The sequence below is a fragment of the Amblyomma maculatum genome, chromosome 6 (assembly GCF_055883805.1).
Source record: "Amblyomma maculatum isolate TAMU_Amacu chromosome 6, ASM5588380v1, whole genome shotgun sequence".
Classification (NCBI taxonomy): Eukaryota; Metazoa; Arthropoda; class Arachnida; order Ixodida; family Ixodidae; genus Amblyomma; species Amblyomma maculatum.
Window position 1 is genome coordinate 141,081,331 of NC_139349.1, and position 22,866 is coordinate 141,104,196.

Genomic DNA, 22,866 nt, shown 5'->3' on the forward strand with positions numbered 1-22,866 from the left:
ATTAAGAGATAGGAAGCGTGCAGAGTGGATCAGAGAAATAACTCAAGTTACCGACATTCTAGTGGAAATTAAGAAGAAATGGGCATGAGCAGGACATGTAGTGCGAAGAGAGGATAACCGATGGTCGCTTAGGGTAACAAACTGGATTCCAAGGAAAGGAAAGCGTAGCAGGGGGCGGCAGAAAGTTAGGTGGGCGGATGAGTTTAAGAAGTTCGCAGGGGTCAAGTGGAGGCAGCTAGCACAGAACCGGGTTAAGGTGGAGAAATATGGGAGAGGCATTCGCCCTGCAGTAGGTATAGTCAGGCTGATGATTCAAAAAGGACTGATTTTTCTCCTGTGAGGGACTCGGGGAGGCCGTACTGCGCCATAGAAGTGTTTTCACTTCAAATACTACTATAACGCCTATTACGGGCAACAGCAAGCACTGACACGGTGGCCGTATTTCTCACCGATTTATATCTGGGGATGATATTGTTATATCCTTCAAATGGCTGAAGCAGAACAGACGGGTGAGAGATATTTGTTCAGTAAACATTTCCCCGCGGTTGAGTTGCCCAACTTTTTAAGGCCCATTGGGTGGGTGCGCGCGTGTGTGTGAGTGTGTGTGTGCGCGCGCGCGCAGCGTCATTGCTACTTCGATCATATGACAAAAGAAAGGGACACCGATTTCTCGCTGCGTTTTATTCGCAGGCGTTTTTCACGAAACTGTTATGCAAGAAATCACTGCGAGGCTTAGACCTCCACCTTTCAGCTGCAAGGCAAGAACCGCGACGGCTATACGAAAACAGATTCGAAGCGCAAGAGTGAACATTGCTTGGCCGATGCAGTTTCTCCGTCCACTGTCGTTTATTGGAATCATCAGCACTGCCTTGCTCGTGCAGTCAGACGCACTTACACCCCAGGGTGCATTTCAATCAGGTAGATTGTGAGTCCTTCCTCGTCACCTTGGTCTTTGTCGTCTGACTACTGTCGACGGCAGTCGAACAGATAACAGGTGGCGGCACCAAGTCAACATGCTCTCAAGGGGGCGAGGGTAGCCCAGGAAGTAGACTCTTCCCATCTGCCGACGCTCTGAAAAGGGGCAAGCTGTTGAGCAGTACTAAGCTGACGTAGCGGCGCCGCATGGCTAGCGCCTCATAATGGAAACGGACATTTTTGTTCATGTCGTCGAAACAATAGTGGCCTTTTTATACGAAGGTGACACAGTAAGCGAAGCAGATCAGCGTGATCAATATTTTACAAACATCACTACCAACGACAGGCATATCGCGACCAACAGCACCACGGCCCAAACGAGAAGCATGTAGGTCGTCTCCATGATGCACAGGCAGATGTCGAGCCCGATGGGATCGCGGATCCGCTCGAAGACCTCTATGGGCGCCCATTCAACCTGCACAGAGAATGGTCGCGGTGGTAGCTTTGGACTAAAACAGATGTAATGCATTTTACTACATTACATAAAATTCTCAGGACACAAATTCGTGGGGAAAAAAAAACATGCGTCGCCTCCCTATTGAGCCAAGCGGTATTTTTCTACAGCCGTGTCTTTCGCTTCGTTAAGTACATAGTTTTATCGATATCCTTTTTCCTACTACTCAAAATATTTTGTTCGCAAATCCGCATCCAACAAACATTTCTGCATGGCTATACAGGAGCGCAAAAACAATTTCGGAGCATTCTTGTAACGTTTGAAAATTTTCCGCGAGTTCCGTAGAGAAGATGCGATGGTCACTTGTGTCCATACGCGAGCGTACCTGCGGAATGTGCTAAAGCATTTAGAAACTATTTGCTGATATTTCTTTAATTAAAGCCCGAGGAAAGTTATTGTCATCCTAGCATCCTCCGTATTATTATGGCTGGGCTGTAGATGTAACCATGTGTTCTGAAGCATCGCAGCCCAGTTTAATATAGCGAGGAATGCGGATAAAAACATTAGACACCGTTTTTTTATGTAAATACTTCTGCGTCTGCAGATGGTTGACATAAAATATTCTTTTGACGCGTCACAAGTATGCTCTCGGACCATGGAAATATTTGGGTGACAATTATTCTTTGGATGCGTTCGTAAATTGTGATTTCAGTTTCGCATCCAATGGTTATAACTCCCACAAAAAAAAGACGGAGAGTGTATTTCGCTACAGATATTAGGAAAGTGGAAGCGTCCCGGAGTAGGATCTGCGGATATGAAGATTTTGTCTTGTACTTTTATGCCATACGCGAAACACGTGCTCATAGACTTATCGTTGAGAAACTATTGTAGTAGTGGTTACGCCAGTTGAGTGAGAAATGGGCCGCCACCATTATATGCGACGCTGCTACAGGCTTCTGTCACACTGGGCTGAAATGCAAGTTGTAGCCCTGTTTGCTTGTCTTTTTAGCACCTTTAGCAGGTTGTGAATCCAAACTCACTACCGTCGGAGTCATTCAATACTTTTAATGGTTATGAAACTCCCGCTTAAGTTTGGTACTTAAATAAAAGCGGCCGCTATTGGCGCACCACCGATCCAGGGGTCGTGAACTGTGCGCCGCCGCTGCGGCGTATGGTACAGCTGCACCCACAACTCTTATTTTCATGCCCGTGTTACTATTTCACACTTTTATTACTTTACGTGAAATTGAATCGGAAGTAATCTGTTCGCTGCAGATCAGCACATGTAATCTGCTTGCATTTAAACGGCAAGCAGCTTACATGTGCGGATCTGCAGCGGACAGCGCTGCCGGCAGAGCCAAACCTGGCTCCTCTACGCACGCTGGTATAGGTGGGTGTAACTTTCTGACGCGTTGATTGGGACACTGAAACATTACCGAAATAACTGGTGTGCTTATTAACGTACAACTCATGACGTTAAGCGGTGCGCTGTAAACCTGTTAGCGGACCTGGACTGCATTCACGCGCTTAGGTTGTTCGCCCGACCTTCCCCCACGTTTGACGATATGTCCTGTATTTCCTGCTGCATGGTAAGCAATAGTTGGATTGGAATTTTAATGGTAGGTGTTGTGCATGGCTAAGCGTCTGAGACTTCCACCGGCGAACACCCAAAAATGTTGCACAGGGTGCTACCGCAGTACATCCACATTTACTCGTGATGCAATCAATAATCGTGCAGTGTGTCATGTTCATCTTTTCAGAACATTAGTGTCATTCCGTCGGGTATATCCCTACTATTTTGCCATCATTTTTCCACTATTCGCAGAATGAATATGCTAACATGTTGCACCGCTAACTACCCCGGTGCAGACGAAGAACGCGCCCTTATGAATTTCGAAATGCTGAGTTATGAATTAGAACACTGCACCGCTGTCATTACCATTACAATATAAATTATTTTCCTCCACTTAGCCAAAGCTCTGATCGGAACACTCACATACGCAAAACAAAATTAAGCGCCTTTTTAGATACTGGCAGCAGAGTCAAGAACCGAGCAAAAAACTTCCGAAAGCGACATTTTATTGAGCTGACTTGAGCCCGCAAAGAAACGTACAGTCGGTGGCGGCTGTAGCTGCTTGCCGATCAACGAAGGACAGGATGTCTGCCGCTTTTGGCCGCGCGGTTCAAACGCTAGCTCATCGCGATGAGACGAAAACAGTTAAAACAACGTGGAACAATATGGAAGCAAATGTTCGGCCCTGACATCATTCCATATAAAGTGTGTGCTCCACATGCGCGAAAAACAAACTATGCGACGAGGCGAAGACGGCCGTCGCTCGCTTTATATATGCAAACGTCCCGTATAAACGGAGCGACAGTGCATGCATAGCGGTTTCGATATCTGCATCACTCCACGTATTCATAAAATGGCCATGACCTAATTTTTGACCTATATTTTAAAGGTGTATAGGGCTGCTTCTTGCACAGGGCAAACGAAATATTTTCCTGAATGTGTATAGCTATGTACAGCGAAGACCAACGTTCCGGCACTCTTCTGAAGGAGAAAGAAATCATTGGTTCACGGCGGAAGTGCACTACCGTACCGTGCCAGAACTCTCCCGCGTTATTAACGCGCCCTTTACCTGTTCCTTGGTCTGGTTTTGAGATAGCATACTATGGACGTGAGAATATGCACCTAGAGTGATTTTGCACCCACAAATAGAGCTCAGCGACAGAGGGAAATCGAGCAACTGTACCGCTTCAAAACACATACCGCCGCAGTACGTCGCCAAATCTTGAGATCGCCGTTGGCGTTTTCTTTTATTTCAATACTGCGACTGCCTCACAGCTAATGCGAATTCTCTACAGCAATGTTGTAGGAGTAGCGGCCACAATGCGCTTACTAAGGCGAAGACAGAAATCAGGGGAGTATCGATCTACGTCACAAACTGGAAATGGCCAGAGAAAGTCTGATTGGCCTATCGCAAGAGCACTTCTGAGCGATCAGCGAAATTTTCTTTTTGAGCAGATCGAAATCATCCGAACGATGTAGCAATTGACACTTGTATACAAGCAAAGCTCTTCACCCGACGGTGTCGCTGTTGTCACCGTCGCGTTCGCGTGAGTTTTCCCGTATATGGAGCTCACTTTTACCTCAGGTCCAGCGTTCCGTCGCAAAGTAAAGAAGGTGGATGCCGGCTAATTAAGCCCAGGCTCCAGTTGAGCGTTCCACGCTGCATAGACACCTTCCCCTTTCACTTCACTAGGTGCACTACGTAGCCGCGATGCCAAATGTGTCATGATATGCCCCAAGAACACACACATATTAGAGGAATCAAATGCAAAACCATCAACCTCTTTCTCAGAGATGGCTGTCGTAGCTCGCGTGGGTCCGGGATAAAAAAAAAAAAAAACGACACCTTTTCATAAAAAGCAGCGCAAAAAAAAAGTGCCTGGACAAAGACAAGACAAGGGAGGGCGCTGTTGCTAAAGCTTTTAGTGTGGAAGAATTCACTCTTATTACATTCCGTCAGCCCTCGCTATCACTCACAAATGCGAAAAAGGTGAGCTCTTGAGGAGCTCTACCTATGGGAAGCACTCATTACCACCAGTCAGTTACATCAAATTCGGCTAAATGTTTACCCACATAATTACGCAGACTGAAATCAATGTCGATGATTGAGTATAAATTGCAAGGGTTCAACGCTGCTGAACCAAATATTGAGAGAAAGCATTAGCTGCGGGTGACCGAGTGTTCTCTTTTTTTTCTTCCTCAGTCCACATATAAAGCCCCGCTTTAACGAAGCCGTATGAACGTGCCTTAGTGGCCTATAGGGGTAACGTAAATGCCAGGGTCCTAGCAGGCTGATTCTGACATAACCGTCCCATGTGAAACGAGAGACCCAAGTTGGCAGCTCCTGCCAACTGAGCCCCGGCTCCGACCGCGACACGCTGACCGCTTGAGTTGGGAGCCCATCTCTCGCTTGTGTGTCACGTGTGGTGTGACGTCACAGCTCCAAGTTAATAAGACGTGCTAACCGCCGCGATACGCTGACCGCTTGAGCTGGTAGCCTAACTCTCACCCTAGTGTCACGCGGGGTGCAACGCCACAGCGTCAGGTGGGTAAGACGTACGTGGCTACCTCCGCGCTACGCTGAGGGCTTGAAACCGAGAGCAGTATTTCTTTCGCAATAAAAATACGATTTCGAATATTCTAATCTGAGCTGTTAAAATGATGTCTGGAAATCTGGCAGTTTCAATCCTGCGGGTTCCTAACACCTTTTCGCTTGACCACTGATACCTCCTATGGATCAAGTATGTTTTCGAAATGAGTACTCGCCTGAATCATATCCATACCGCCAACCAGGTCATAACCAGCCAATATAACCACTCCTTAACATAACATTCATTGATTACGAAAAAAAAATCGACTCAGTAAAAACCTCGGCAGTCATGCAGTCATGTGAAATCAAGGTGTAGAAGAGCCGTAGGTGAAATTACCGACGCTATCAGTAGTGGCAACAAAGCAACCACAGTTCTGCATAAAAAAAGTAACTAAATTTTTATAAAGAAAGATGTTAGACAAAGGAACACGATCTTCCCGGTATTATTCCCAGCTAGCTTAGAGAAAGAATTCAGAGACTTCGAATAGGAATAGTTAGGGATAAGGGTCGATGGAGAATACCGTCGATGGAGAATACCTAAGTAATATGTGATTCGCTGATAACATTGCCTTCTAAATAACTGCGAAGAATGAATACCTAGACAGGCATAGCAGAAAGGCAGGCTTGAAAATTAATATGCAAGAAACTAAGGTAATGCTCAACAGCCTCGGGAAGGAATAGCAGTTTACAATAGGTAATGAATCACTGGAGGTAGGCGAGTATATCTATTTAAGACAGGTAATAACCGCAGATTCACACCATGAAAGGGAAATAACTAGGAGAATAAGAATGGGGTGGAGCGGATTTGCCAAATATTAGCAGATTATGACTAGCAACTTATCGGTATCGCTAAATGAAAGGGAAATAATTAGAAGAATAAGAATGGGGTGAAGCGGATTTGTCAAATATTCGCAGATTATGACTAGCAGCTTACCGGTATCGCTAAAGAGGAAAGTATACAACAGTTGTATCTTAGCTGTACTCACCTATGGAGCTGAAACGTGGAGGTTAAGGAAAAGGGTTTTACTTCAGTTGAGGACTACGCAGAGAGCTATGGAACCAAAAATGATAGGTGTAACGTTAAGAGATAGGAAGTGCGCAGAGGGGATCAGAAAAATAACTCGAGTTAATGTCATACTAACGGAAATAAAAAAACAAAATGGGCATGGGCAGGGCCTGTACTGCTTAGAGAGGACAACAGATGGTCGCTTAGGGTAACGAATTGTATTCCAAGGGAAAGAAAGGGTATCAGGGGTAGGCAGAAAGTTAGATGGGCGGATGAGATTAAGGAGTTCGCAGGGTGAAGAGGATGCAGCTAGCACAGGACCGGGTTGATTGCAGGAGTATCGGAGAGTCCTTTGGCCTGCAGTGGGTGTAGTCAGGATACTACTGATGATGACGATTTCCTATACAGACTACTTTGGATCTGTGGAAGCAGGCTCTAGCTTTTTGGAGCAAACACAGGAGCGGCAGAAGTCTTAATTGGGCGCAGCTTTATAACAGCAAAAGTTCAATTTGGGAGCAATTTGGAGCATGGTGGAGCCTTATATGGTACTAAGCTCATTTTTCTGTACACAGCTACAGTAAGTTCTTCCGTATTTACTCGATTTTAAGAAACAGCTTTTTTTTCACGAACGCTATGCGGAAGGTTGTGGGGGACAGGTGTTTAGAATCAAAAACATCTAAACTAAGTGAAGTCTTACCGCCCCCTTTTTTTTCGCGCGGATATCTCGACTACACGGGCTCAAGAAAGAAAAATGTATTTGACTAGAAACGTGGCAGACATTTTCAGCAAACGTGATTTCAGTTGGAGCAAACTTCAAGCTGTAGGCAATCATCTAAAATCCCGTTCCGGCCTAGTTGCCGCACATAAACAATTGAAACCAAACCAAAGAACACGCACCCGCGATGCGCTTGAAATCTGTTGAGAATTGCCGGTACCAGACCCACGCAACAACGCCCTCATAGAGTTATCGGTGTTGCTTTTGGCTGTTTTTTAGGTTCTGTGCCACCGTCTGTCATGTGGTGTCGGAACACAGTAACACATGATGCCGCAGATCACGCCTAGAGTACCTTTAATCACGCCGCGGAAGCCGTGCCACCTAGCGACTCTGACAGCTCTGTATTTACGACAACCTGCTTGGCGAACATTGATACATGCCATACATTAAAAGAAGGGCCTGCATAGATTCACATGCAAATATTTTTATTCAACTTTTTTTGCGAGGCCGGCGAGGAGGTGGGGGGGAGGGGGGGGGGAGGAGTGCTTAATTAGGTGGTGCTTAGATTCGCGAAAATACTGCATGCAATTTGGCCTCCACTAAAGCTAAAAAATTGTTCTTAATGTAAAGTTCGAATTCTCATATGAGCTGGAAAAAAATTACGGAAAGCACTTTGCATTACAGTAATTTTATCTAACGAACACCTGCATGACAGCTGTCTGCATTTGAGATAACATCCAAACAAAAACGACAGCTCTTTTTTTTTTTTTTTTGGATTCGCAAGCGTTTTGCTTGTGCACGCGGTCGTCGGGAAGGTTGAAGGATTAGTCCAATTAACGGGGGTCGAAATAAAGGCTTTTCTTTAGTCCAAAAACACCCATGAAATTCCTATTGCATCCCATTGCCTAGAATTATTTAGGAGCGCAACGGTTCTAAAGACTTGCTCGAGTTGGCGAAAGAAAAATGGACAAATGAAATCTACTAAAAACATTAGTGGAATCGATTAGCTGCTATTAATTTCATTTCAGAAAGGCTGGTGCCGCCAGCGTTTTGTGAGAGCCACAGCGATAATAGCCTTAGAAATAACCCTAGGAGTGATTCAAACTGTCTTTGATGTGGATGCGGCTGCCTCCTTTTGTAGTGGGCGCCTACTGTCGCCGAACCGACAATAATACCAGGCTAAATATTGCGTTGTATAGCTTTGATGGACCATTATCACGTAAATTGCATTTTTCGCACATCTTGGCGCAACACGTCAGATTGGCACATAATGGCGCAATTCGCAGCACTTTCACCTAAAAAACTAAGGCACAAACAAGACCACTCATGGGTGTTCATACTATGCTCGTGGCGCAACCTTGCAAACTGTAGGCTGTGTGCTATATTCAAGTATTTATTTATGCCTACAATCATGGTGCACAAGGTCCTATGAGAGTTTATTTGGTTTTTCCCTTTTATTCTTACTTTGTAAGAGCGTAGCAGCTTTATAACGGCATGCATCAAAATTTGTTAATGGATGCAGGCGGTCAAGTTCATTCTTGTAATGCTGTTAGAAGATTCAATATAGCTTTATTCAAAAAGATTATGAAGCTGTTTGACTCCGTACAAATATGGCGCACAAGGTGAACTTTTGAGCCTAGAAGCTGATGAGTTCTGGTGAAAACTTCAGGTTGTTGCTGTGGCATCCGTAAATAGTTGTTTAAGTAATTGGCTAAAAGAGTTCAATGTGGTCAAATCTAGTTCATCGAGCAGCTCTATTTCGCATGTTTTGTCAATGGCTCAGCAATTGTTTAGCTATATTGCGCCCTTCAGTACCTATCCCATGCATGTTTGCATTACAAAATGTACAAATAAATAATAACGCCAATTATTAATAAAACTATCAGATTATACCTGTTTCACCAGTAGTTATACAAGAATATCTTGCACTATGTATTTTAAATTGCATAGTGATTTGACTAATTAATTATCAGTTAATGATTATCAGATTGTAGCCATTATACTTGCTCTCGTAAAATGGCTATACACGTTAAAATACATAGATCAATAAGCTGAATTATAAGTACCTATTGCTTAATTACTTTTATGTACTTCTACTCAACCCTACGGTAGTATCAGTGAAATATACGCCAGCCGCCTAGCGGTTGTTTTCAAAAGCCTTTCCGAGGTACGAGTCGTGGCTGCTAATGCATCGCTGCGAGGACTAGCGATGTTCGCGGGGTTATTTTTTGTAGCGAAAGCTACAATGCGGCAGGTTTTCAAGACGTCGGGTGGCCGCAGCTACCTAGTGAAGAGGTGTATAGCTACGAGAAGAAGATTAGGAACAAGAGCAAGAAAACGACGAAGAAGAAGAGGAAGAAGAAGAAGAGCAGGAAGATGACGAAGAAGAAGAGAAAGAACGAGAACAAGAGCAAGAAGAGGAAGAAGAAGAGGAAGAACAAGAAGAATAAGAAGGCCGCTCGGTCACTCGTAGCTAATGCTTTCGCTCCACATTTTGTTATGCTGCTGGCGATTTTTTTTATGGTGGCCTGAAGCATAAAGTTAAGCTTTGCCTTTGTGTAGATGCGAAAACATTGATGATGTTGCAGCCAACCGGGAGAAACTAGTGTGTACATGCGCCAGCTGCCTACTACATATAAGTGCTAAATGACCAGCTACACTTTAGATCCCTAATTTTCTGTTGGTATGTTGTATCGACTGATCAATTACTTTAACAGAATAATCGCACTTTTTTTCTGTTTCATTTACCCTTTCTTTGCTTTGCAAGCGCTTTAATTTGTATTCATAGCGAAGCGCCTCGATTGAATGTATGAGACATTCTGCGCCACCCGTCGTTGCACCATGCCAACACCGCTTTCTTATAGGCATATCGCTTCATCGGCCGAATTCACACGAGTTTAATGCGATGTCGTTAACAGTCGCGTATCGCAGAAAAATGGCGTCATCGTCATTCGCTGTGACGAAAAAACTCGATATGAAATTCAGGAGCCCGTTGAAATGTTCAGATTAACGCCAAATTTGACAAAGAAGTGCTGTAACTGAAAGAATGTAAATGAGAGGAAAGAATGCTCACAGGTTCAAGCTGAATAAAGGTACACTTACTGAATACGTGATGCGAACGGGGCCCGACAACGTAATCACATTGTGATATAATAGGCCATGCTAAATAAGCTCCCCGATGTTTAGAGCATCCGTCACTGAAGCCAGGTCCGCATGGGCACCATGCATAATTCTTTGAAAAGGGTATTTTTTTCTACCTTTTGAAGGCTTTTTTTAGGTCAACATAGACAATCTTGCTACTCGGACCTTGTCTTCTTTTTCTTTTTGTTATTATTATTATTACTAATATTTCACTGTTTTAGAAAACCTTCTTATCCGTGAACCTTTCCTGCCTTTTATTCATTTTTAAATGGCATCAAAGGCGGTAAAGCTTTGCGGGTACGCGCTCTCTCTCCTTTTTTTGTTTACTTAGTTGTTCGAGAGGAGAAATAAAATGGGCAAAATGGGCTTAGCCGTAACGGTGGATTGGACTTCGGCGATGACACGTTTTATAGCGTATACAGACGGAAATTTGTGAAACGCGGCAAAGCGAGCGTTTAAAATCTTCGCTTCGTAAAGCTTATGCGCTTAGATAAATATACAAAATATTCAGAGGTGCTGCTGTTAGCAAGCACCGCTTTTAGGCCAATAAATGCATGTAACGTGGGCTTGGAGCACCGTGTTTGCTTCAATAAATTTTGTACCTGAGGCTCACAATATTCGTCTTTACTTTGCCCTCAAGACCTGTAAATAACTTCAAAAATCAAGCACCATATAAAAATGTGCAGTACCGCACTAAGTTAATGAACTAATAAAGGTTTACTCAGTACCAAAAATATATTATTTTCCTCTGTACCTAAACGCGAATAATGGCGATGTTCAGAAAATTCACGAGTATGCGCCGGTATTATCTGAAATGCTTTCATATCGAAATATATGGGAGACAGGAATGACGCGCGATTTATTAACGCGAACTCAAATCGAAAACTACGCTCTAGGTTATATTGCTTGAGGAGTTGGGAGGAGTAAATACAATATCCAGTGCATTTTTTATAGTTTTCGAATATTTACCAAAGCGAAAACTACCGCTGGAGATGGCCCATAGTTTGTGTCACAGTGCATTGAAAGCGGATGCTGTTGATACCACGATACAAGTGCTGCGGGAAAACGAATTCATGACGCGGGGACTGCATAGAAACATACGGCTAGCAGACGACGTGGCCAGCTCCGCTCCTGGATATCGCCACTAGTGGCGTGGCCGTCGTTTGCAAGTGGCGTATACATGCAACACACGTGGCTTATGAGAAAGGCCAAGTGCGATGTGACCTATTGCTGGCTTAATGGTCACCGCGTGGGATATGCTATGGATTTCCCAGTTTGTGCCGCTGGAGCAGAACAGCTTGCATTCTAAAGCGAAGCAAGTGCATCCACATTTTATGTACACACTTTGACACTCGCCAGCGATTAGCTTTGCAGTGAAGTTCAGTCGGGCCCTCCCCGCTGGCCCGTTCAGTTAAGATGCAAAGAGTTGACTCATTGCGAAAACGTAAGATGCAGACCTCCAATTTCGCCGTCAGAGAAGAGTGCATTCGCAATGTTAAGCGGTGCGCTTGCTTGTGACCATAGAGTGTAGTTCTGGCAATAGTGACCTCAAATCTACGGCGCTACAACGCAGCACGCGTGAATATTTAGCAGAAATCGCCGACCTGACCCTGTCGGCTGGACAATACTGAAGGCAGTTGGCAGCTGTCAGCGCCGCTTGTCGATAACATATTTAGCTGTTCTATTTTGTCGTAATGTCACCGAGCTTGCTTCCCGATCAACAGGTTAAATATTGCCTATTGCTCAAACGTCAAAAGCAGATGTCGTTATCGGGAAGCAAGTTGATCGCGTAGTAAACATACCCCGACTATTCCCATACCAGGGATTGCATTCTTGGCGCTTCTTAGAATTACATTATAATGTATAAACCAATAAAGCGACATATGGCACTAAACAGAATATAATATGTTCGATAATGAGAGCCTATAGCTTGCGCTTTATGGCGCGAAAACGAGCAGTATACAGCCATTCAGCCATTTGAATACACAAGCTATGTAAACAGGCACGGTAAGTGGGGCGCAGTTTTAAAGGAGTATAGACACCATTTTTTGAAGCGTCGCAAGGAATACGATTGCTCTCCTGGTTATACAGAGATGCTCCCCAAGCAATCCCAACCTCGCACGTTTCCGCGAAGATATTTTAATTTGATTTTATAAACAAGCCAGGCAAGTACTCCGTTTTTCAAAACCCATTGGCATCGACATCTCTGTGACGAAAACGTGTACAGAGGTAAACAACATGACGTCATCAAACAACTCTGACGTGGAGTCGGCAAAGCAAAAAGCGGTGACGACACATGGCCGGACTCGAACAGCGCCGCCGCCGCTTCCGGCCGTGCCCTGAGAAAGAACTCCGCTTCTGCTCGCTTTACTCGATGGCTTCTTCGTTGGTGCATGTTACAATTACCTCACCGGTGTACGTATGGAGACTGCCTGCTAAACTCAGGCCCCACCAGCATGCCTGCACAAGTGCAGGGCTTACGGCAACGGTGCCTGTCGATGGCGCGCCGGGAACATACTGCGCCGCTCCCCGCCTACCCTAGACGTCACTAGCCCTAGCTGGTTTCACATCGAAGCGCCAGCGAAAGGCGCTTTGGAACGAGCTAACGCTTTAAAAAACGTCGGAGTTTAGCGCCGCTTTACTGGCAAGTTCATCTCGTAAAATAATTTCTTGCCTTGCGCGAAGCCTTCAGCAGCGGAGCTAGCTGACTTCAGGTGCGTCGCACCGGGCAGCAGCTGTCGGAAAAAAAAAAGGTTCGCTTGTATCACTGTGAATATTTCTACCAGGACCTCCGTATTGGCCGAATAATCCTCGCAATTTAATCGTGACTGATAGTCCTTTGTACAAATAGCTATGTAAGCGAATGAACAGCGATCTGCGATAGCTAGATTACCGATAGCAGATGCGGAGGCAGCTATGACTTTGGAGCCGATCGCGGCGGCCACGGCTTTACGCACCCAGATTGCCTTGACTTCACCAAATGGCGCCACATGCTTGGACGGCGGCACGCTGGCCTGCCGCGTCGGGACCAATCAGCGCGTGAACAGGCGTGAGCACGGGAGCCATTGGGAGAGCTTACGGGTTACGGTGGCTGATCGCATCATTACTAAAACATTTTTTTAGAACAGCTTGGCTCACACCGTTGGCCAAACGGAGTGATAAAGCAGCATCTTCACGGTTCCTTTGTTCAACATTCCTACCAGTTGACATTTCCTGCGCGTCAACCCACCAAGCTTTCGTGGCTGCTGCTGATTCCTGCTTCGTCGCATGAGTCGCAGGCGAGCGGGTCGGGATTAAAGTGCCCGGCAATGTTAGTAACATCCATGCTACTGGGCAAAACAACGTCGCAGTACTAATTATGCTACGCTGAAGCGCTGCTCGACGACGATATTTTCGTGCACGTGCGACAGCAAGCAGACGAAAAACGCGACCCGAATGCGTCATCAGATTTTGTGTTTACGCGATCACCAACCTTGCCAGTAGGGAGCGCTCGTGTGGCGTTCTCGTATCCTTGACGTCATCGCGCGCTCGTGTCCGGAGAGATCGAAACCGAAACTGGCCCTGATTACTGCACTGATAACAAATTAATTGATCTGTGCTGGGGCGTTTTGGGTCGCAGTCCCTCTGTTTTAGACCACTGTGGATCAATTAAAGCAAAAATACCGGAACAGAAAATGAACGTGTCTATACTCCTTTAATTCGCCCCTCGTGCTGTATGTCCCAAGCGCCATGATGCTCAACACGTGTGGCGAATTCAAGGCAGCGACGAATGCATGACAAAGTAAAGGGATATTACAGCACTTTATCGATTACAGAGAGTACTGACACCCCCGGCATATCACTCATTAGGCACTACGCAAGGAGTTCATGTCGAAACGGCTCCAAAGTTGAAATTCTCAAACCTGGTCCTGGGAAACCGTATATAACGTAATGTATCAGGCCGGTCTGTAAGCTATGGATTGAGAGAGTTGCTCGGCCACACAAATGGGAATGCCCCCGTTCTCCCAAGAGGGTACACAATACAGACAATAAAGAAAGTGAAGCTTTCGATTCCCGTGAGGTTTTACCGTGGCCGGTCTGGAGCGGTAATGGCGGTGCGAAAACGTGGGCTATTTTCGTTTGCGGAAGCATTTCACTGATAAATAGCGATTATAACCGCCACATATTGAATAATATGTTTCCAAATGTGTGCTTAAACTTTAAAGAATGATCCCATAAATGTCGGCTTTCTCGACAATCGCATAACGGAAGCCCAGAACAAGCCCATTTTTCAGAGGCGCATAAGCTCACATACTGTGCTGAAGGCTTGTGATACGAAAAGTAAATATCCAAATGAGCTTTATTTCGCCAAAGTGATATTTTGCAATTGGTCACCACCCACGGTGTCCATAGAAACACTGGAAACATCCCCATGCAGCAAACTTGGAAAAGCAGGTGACATGGGATAATGTGCCCACGTGCCTCAACTGTCCACAGGTGCCATACCAGCAAGCTAGTTTATAGGAAGCTATAATGTTCAATTTCAAAATTTATTCCGCAATAAAGAGCTCAAATTTAGAGATACTATACTCTGAAGTATAAAAATATAAACGAAATAATCCGGTTATATTCAAATGTCAACTGTCATGACACTTTATTTATATAAGAGCAATTTTCTTCAACAGCACTAGGCTAAATTATTATTCAACGGGAGGAGGCCCTAGAAGATAGCTGCTTCGTGACAATACGGACAATACTGACGGAGCTTCGAGGGTGCCCCGGCATTAGTTACGGAGATGACCATATGATAATGATGCTGTAAACATTTATTTCGGCAGCTCGCAAGGGAGCCTCAGGTATAATAGGGCTTCTGCAGTGGTGGCCGCGAGTGTGGCCTGTCTACCAGCTTGAACCGATCATTCACGACCCGCGCCTGGCTAGCACGGCTCAAGATTGGGCATTGATTAGGGGCTCGCACGTCTTGCAGGAGTTAGATGAGCAGATACCACATCGACCTTTTCATCGGGGGCACAAACGCTCTGATAAACTGTTTTTGAACAATGGCAGTCAGTTTAACAGAATTCGCTCCATTTCCTTCACCATGCTCAGGTCTGGTAGACGCAAGAGGCGACCCAGCAATATTAGAACACCGAGAGAACGCCTATTATAGACTGATTTATGCAACTATTTACCTGAAACCGGTACGAGCAAATGCTGCATTTGTCGGTGTTCCAGCGCGACAGCCACTCCTCAAGGCACTCCTTGCGGATGAGCCCGATGGTGCCGCGGCAGTTACAGGGCAATATCAGGTCGCCATATTGGGAGCCGCCGAAGCAGGTGCGGCACACGGCAGACTCATTCTCGTTGTCAGAGTCATCCCCCGTGCTGTGGGCAATGTGTTCTGCAGCCGCAGAACACGCCAAACCCTCTTCGACCGCACCTTCCGACCGCATCAAGGCCGCATCGGTGCTTAGCACAGAGGCGCCCTCCGTCTGCTGGCCCAGGCCTCGTCTTGTCATCATTGTCGCTTTCCGGGCGCCCCGTGGTCCTGCGGGAACACATATATAAAATAATGCGCAGACGGCAGTGGGGAATACAGCGAGGCGGTGAAACGGAGGCATCCTGATCTTGAAAGTAACAGTTCTGTAAGTAATCGATTCTGCTCGCCCGCTTGGTGGTCGCGCTGAACACTGCAAGTTTCAGGCATGCGCGCCGGCCATACGCTATGGCTGGCATTAATCAGCTCGCTGTTGTTTCCGTGCAGGTATTGTTTCAATATAGTAAACAACTGCTAGCAATCGACTAGATCCCCCTTCCCCCCAATCTAACAAGGGAGGAGGTATCTCTGAGACGGCTGAGAGTCCCAGTGACCCTTACGCCCGCCGTTCGACACCAGTGGCAAAGTACTACTATTCCAGTTCCCGACAAATGCCCACACTGCGAAGAACCCGCTTGCGACACCACTGTCCGGCATCTAATATGGACATGCCCAGGAACTTCACATATACGAAAGATCATTTTACAAAAAGCTTGACTTTCACCGAGTAATGACTCTCATTTCCACTTATGGATAACAAACAACATTTACGCACGCAGTTTATGTGACTTCTTGCACATGGCTGCACTCCACGCATTCCTGTGACTCTACCACCACCTTTTACGCCGTGTGGCAAACTCAGCGCCATAAATAAATAAATAAAATCGACTAGATGCTTTTGGTCATACCATAAGCCTCCTTCGCAACCTTTTGCTACGGGCATTGAAGCGGCTAAATATAGAGCTCTACAGAAGCAAAAAATCACTTCACCGCCTCCGTGAACGAATGCAATAATGTTCACTGGATTTGATGTTTAATGAACTATAAACTCCTTAATTACTTTCATATTTTCTTGCTTCGAATGCTGCTTTGGACATTTTAATACACAAACAGTACAATCCGTTTACCTGCTGGCTCTTAGTAATATTTAATTGAATTTGTTCCTTAATACTGCTTCACTTTTATTTTAACGGCCGAATAATGGTGGTGACTCGCAGTTCATATTTAGGGCTGCAATTCAAAACTAACACAAACGTACGATGCAATCGCTAATGCTTAATTTTTGTTCGCTAAGCCGCGGTTAATCCTACTTCACGGACGCACCCGCCATTCCGCTGCGAATCCACGCTATGAGATAAAATGCGACGCGATGAGAACGGGTCGACGGCATTTGGCTGATAATAATAGCACACGAGTCACGTGCCACTTAAAACCTGAGAATGTTGCAGGGATGGAGCGAGTGTGTAGAGCACTCTCCGGAATGCACCGTGCCAGACTGCATAGCATTCTCATAGCATCCTCGACCATCGCGCACTGAGTTTGTTTTATATGCATATACCTTAATGCATATAAAACGCTCGTGAGACCAGCCTTAGAATATGCTGACATTATTTGGAGTCCACGCCAGCAATATTTGATAGCAAACTAGAACGCATTCAAAACTTAGGAGTACGTTTTATATACTCAAACTTTTCCAGACATTCCAGCGTATCTAACCTACTTCACAAAACAAATCTTCACAGCTTGGCACAACGTAGGACAACCTCAAGACTAAACTGTCTGCACTCACTTTATCGCGGTAATTTGAACAGATCGAGAGAAACACAACTGCAGGAACCATTTCGTCACTCTTCGAGAACTAACCATGAGAAAGCACTTCATCAACCGTTAGCCATATAAATGCTCATAAATATTCTTTGTTTCTATCAGCTATTTCTTGCTGGAACGAAGTACCTTCGGCTTCTGTAAACTGCAAATTAGTTGAATCACTCATAGAGCATGTCAATTGCATTGATTCATGTGTAATGCCACCGCGATAAAGTTGTGATGCTTACTTTCATTTTGTATTTTGCGTAGCTATATTTGTTTCCGTGCTGAACCCGCTATTTTCGTTTCCCTGAATTGGCATCATTACCACCACCATGCCGCTATGGTGATGAATTGTTATTTTGTGATATATATTGCCAGGGGGCGCTCAGAGTGAAAGACGTTGAAGTGAATCGGCTCCGGAATCGCAGGACGTATCTAAACCTTGGACCGTGTGATTCTACCTGTACCGGCTCTGTTAATCTACCCCCTGTCGCCAACACCGTGACAAATCTGGTGGAGGTACAAACGACGCAACCACGCACCCGCAACGACGACGAATTGCCGGTGGAACAAACGACGCAACCACGCACCCGCAACGACGACGAATTGCCGGTGGGACACATGACGCAACAAGGCACCCGCAACGACGACGAACTGCCGGTGGAACGGACGCTGCAACAACGCACCTGCAACGACGACGAATTGCAGGTGAAGCAGACCGCGTACACCAACGCAGAGCACTCAAAGACTCAGAAGCCTGACATTCGCGAGCAGATTTCGTTGGACATACCCGTAGTACTGGATGGTCGCCATGTTCGGGCTCTGTTGGATACTGGCGCTGATTATTCTATTTTGAGCAGCCAGTTTGCCGCAGTTCTCAAGAAGGTTTTGACTCCGTGGGCTGGCACAAACGTTCGCACCGCGGGTGGTCATCTGATTACTCCTCTGGGCATGTGCACGGCCAGAGTTCAAATTCAAGAATCAACATTTGTGGTAAGCTGCCTTGTTCTGAAAAGCTGTTCGCGTGACCTGATTCTGGGCGTAGATTTCCTTCGTGAATATGGCGCAATTATTGACCTCCGGAATTCTAAGGTCTCGTTTTCTACTGAAAAAGCAGTGACCCTCAGCGGTGCAAAGCGACCACTCAATGTGCTTCGAGTTTATGAGCACAGTGTCACTCTGCCACCCCGAACCAGCACCTTCGTTAATGTCAAATGCAATGCCCTTAACGATGGTGACGCAATAGCCGAAACTAACGTATCGTTACTGTTGACACAAGGAGTCTGCGTGGCCCGCAGTTTGATACATCTTCACCGTGGTCATTCCAAGGTACTTGTTACAAATTTTTCGCACGAGTATCGGCACCTTTTTCGTGACACTTCCGTAGCTTTCGCCGAACGCATATCTGATTCTCCGAGTGCTTGTCCGCAGAAACCGTGCCACCGCCCACATCCCTCGACAATCTCGATGTCAGCTCAGAGCTATCGGTCAGCCAGCGCGACCAGCTGTTTTCATTGTTACTCGAATTCAAAGAGTGTTTTGCATCGTCGTCAAAAGTGAATCAAACTCCCATCGCCAAGCACCAGATCGTGACGTTCGATAATGTGCGCCCAATCCGCCAGCACCCCTACCGCGTCTCTTCGACCGAGCGCGAAGTTATTAGGTCACAAGTTAAGGAAATGCTCGAAGATGAGGTTATCCAGCCTTCCAATAGCCCGTGGTCCTCCCCGGTCGTTCTAGTTAAAAAGAAAGACGGCACGTTACGTTTTTGCGTCGATTACCGCAAACTGAACGCCGTAACCAAGAATGATGTCTACCCCTTGCCGCGGATTGACGACTCTCTCGACCTTCTTCGGCGTGCAAAGTATTTTTCGTCCATCGATCTAAAAAGTGGCTACTGGCAGATTGAGGTCGATGAGCGAGATCGTGAGAAGACGGCCTTCGTCACACCCGACGGCCTTTACGAATTTAAAGTTCTACCTTTCGGCCTGTGTTCCACGCCGGCCACATTTCAGCGGATGATGGACACTGTCCTCGCCGGCCTTAAATGGCAGTGTTGTCTAGTCTACCTAGATGACGTGGTGGTCTTCGCAGAATCATTTGCACAACATCTTCAGCGCCTGCGGTCAGTACTCGAAGCCCTTCGATCCGCTAACTTGACACTTAAGCCACAGAAATGCCACTTTGGCTACCGAGAGCTTAAATTTCTCGGCCATGTTGTCAGCGCCGCCGGCGTGAAGCCCGACCCTGACAAGGTTGCTGCTGTTGCGGAATTTCCGATTCCACGTGACAAGAAAGCTGTTCGCCGATTTCTCGGCTTGTGCAGTTACTACCGGCGTTTTATCGATAACTTCGCTGATCTCGCTGAACCGCTGACTCAGCTCACCCGGGGAGACACCCCTTTGGTTTGGACGCACGAACAAGAAGCTGCTTTTGCCGAGCTGCGTCTCCGTCTCCAATCGCCGCCTGTTCTGGCCCATTTCGATGAGCAGGGGGAGACAGAAATACACACCGACGCCAGTAACATTGGCCTTGGGGCGGTTCTCGTGCAACGTCAAGAGGGTGTTGAACGAGTCATCGCCCGTACTTTATCCCGCGCCGAGACGAACTATTCAACTACTGAAAAGGAATGCCTCGCCATTATTTGGGCTGCTGCGAAATTTCGCCCCTATCTTTATGGTCGCCCATTTAAAGTTGTCAATGACCACCATTCTTTGTGTTGGCTGGCCAACCTGCGTGACCCATGCGGCCGCCTGGCGCGATGGAGCCTTCGCCTACAGGAGTTCGATCTCACTATTGTTTATAAGTCCGGACTTAAGCATGAAGATGCTGACACGCTCTCCCGCGCGCCTGTCGAGCTCGCTCCACCAGACACGGATGACGCTGACAGTTTCCTCGGAGCTGTTGATGCTTCAGATATGTCACATCAGCAGCGTGCAGATCCAGATTTATGAGCACTGATTGATTATTTAGAAGGTCAGCCAGCCACCATACCTAAGTGCTTTTCTCGGAGCCTCTCAACTTTCTGCCTGAGAGGTGGTGTGCTTTATAAGCAGAACTCTAGATCCGAGTCAAGAACCTACCTCCTCGTGGTACCCACAGCTCTGAGAGAGGAAATCCTTTCCGCGTGCCACGATGAACCAACATCTGGCCACTTGGGCTATTCTCGCACACTTGCTAGGATACGACAGACATTCTACTGGCCCAACCTTGCCACTGTTGTTAAGCGCTATGTCAAGAGCTGTCGGCAATGTCAGCGTCGGAAGGTTCCGCAATCAAAGCCTGCGGGCCTCCTCATGCCCATAATACCACCACGAGCACCATTTGATCAAGTCGGCATGGACCTTCTCGGTCCTTTCCCTCGGTCCTCTGGTGGCAACCGTTGGATAATCATCGCCACAGACTATCTGACTCGCTATGCCGAGACCAAAGCGTTACCTAGTGGTACAGCGTCTGAAGTTGCCCATTTCTTTGTACACCAGATCATACTACGGCACGGTGCTCCTACCTGTATTATTACTGATAGAGGGACTGCCTTTACTTCAAAAATGATGGCCGAAGTCTTTCATCTCAGTGGTACGGCGCATCGAAAAGCTACTGCTTACCATCCGCAGACCAATGGGCTGACGGAAAGGCTTAATAAGACCATCGCGGATATGCTGGCGATGTACGTCGACGCCCAGCACAAGACTTGGGATGCGATCGTACCATATGTGACGTTCGCATACAATACGGCAGTCCAAGAGACTACACGTTTCACGCCGTTTCGCCTCGTTTACGGCAGGGAGCTTCGGACGATGCTGGACGCAATGCTCCCTTACCAAACAGATACCGAAAACGAACTTTGTTCTGACGCCGAGCAGTTTGCCCAAGATGCTGAGCAAGCACGCCAATTAGCACGCGTCCACATCACCCAGCAACAGGACAGGGATTCACGCCGGTACAACCTCCGCCACAGACAAGCTTCCTACAACACCGGGGACCAGGTGTGGGTGTGGACTCCTGTTCGACGCCGCGGCCTTTCAGACAAGCTAATTTGCCGCTACTTCGGACCGTATAAAATCGTGCGACGCATCAGTAACGTCAATTACGAGGTGCTCCCGGATGGATCAGAGCACACAGGCCGTCGGCTACCTCGTCCAGAGACAGTTCATGTCTTGCGACTGAAGCCGTACTTTGCACGGTGACTGACAAACTACATCTACAAACTTTTTTTTGAGGGGGGGGAGGTTGCTTTTGTACGCTTGTGTGCACGTGTAACTGTGTGCGTTACGCTTAAGGAGGGAGGAATGCCAGGGGGCGCTCAGAGTGAAAGACGACGTTGAAGTGAATCGGCTCCGGAATCGCAGGACGTATCTAAACCTTGGACCGTGTGATTCTACCTGTACCGGCTCTGTTAATATACCCCCTGTCGCCAACACCGTGACAATATGCACAGCCTTTGTCAAACGTTTACAGCCCCGGGGATCTACTTTTGAGCCATACTATGTGTCTAGTAATGCATTCCCAGGTTTCCATATTTGCTCAGGGCAAGAAAAGCTTTCGTCCTACCCTCTCCAATGGCTGACTTCACGATTATTACAGAAGTCATAATATATGGCTTAAAAGTAAACCCTTTGTGCTGTAAACTTTCGATAAAGGCTGTACTTAACTTGTTCCCCTGGATTGTCTCCTTTGTATCCGCTCCTGCATGGACCCGAGAAGGCTCTGCAGTATTTGTAAATAAAATTAAAAAAAAAACCGGCGCGGTGCCCTGGGCATCGCGGAGGTGGCACCCTGAGAAGTATCAGCATCGAGGGCAAGATGCACCTCGCGGGTGCATGCTGCAGTGACACCTTTCTTCTGGAGCGAGACTTTGATTGTCTGCTGCAATCTCGTCAAACACCTCCGGTCAACTATGACAGAGTGTACTTTCTGCTACGCCAAATATTACGACTATGGCATGTTCGGTACTTTTGTTTCCCGCATACTATTAGGGAGTTAAATCCAGTCATTACGCACACAATTGTGATTATTTAAAAACAAGAAATGAAAGAACGTATTCTTCAGCCGTCTTCTGTGGGTAAGGGCCCCACTGAGCTTAAGATGGCGGTCCCACTCCAGTGGAGAAGAGATGACCTTTTTGGTGATATTCATACGTCTGCTGTGCCTCACTCGTTTCGTTTATAAATGTGGTTTTAATATCTTTGTAAAGCTTATTTTCTCTGCTTTCGAATGGTGCATTTGGTTTATAAATAGCTGAAAAGAAGTTTAAGTTGTAAAGGAAAACGCAAAGGTAAGAAACGGCTTTTCAGCTCTACTTGTCCCAGGAAATGCAACATTGAGCAAAACCTTTTGCACATAGAAAAAAATTGTTCTAGATGTTTT

At 46.5% G+C, this 22,866-nt stretch overlaps 1 protein-coding gene across 3 annotated transcripts in view; it reads right to left on the minus strand.

Moving 5' to 3' along the window:
* Positions 1 to 600: 600 nt before the first annotated feature.
* The window catches only part of LOC146186902 (E3 ubiquitin-protein ligase MARCHF11-like), a 53,312-nt gene continuing 31,046 nt past the window's right edge, over positions 601 to 22,866 (minus strand). For all 3 annotated transcript variants that reach the window (XM_084607491.1, XM_084607487.1, XM_084607489.1), the window contains 2 exons: positions 15,566 to 15,921; positions 601 to 1,390 (listed from right to left, as the gene is read on the minus strand). In XM_084607491.1, the coding sequence (XP_084463617.1) occupies positions 1,229 to 1,390; positions 15,566 to 15,895 (492 nt within the window). In that variant the 5' untranslated portion in view covers positions 15,896 to 15,921 and the 3' untranslated portion in view covers positions 601 to 1,228. The remainder of the gene's footprint in view (positions 1,391 to 15,565; positions 15,922 to 22,866) is intronic.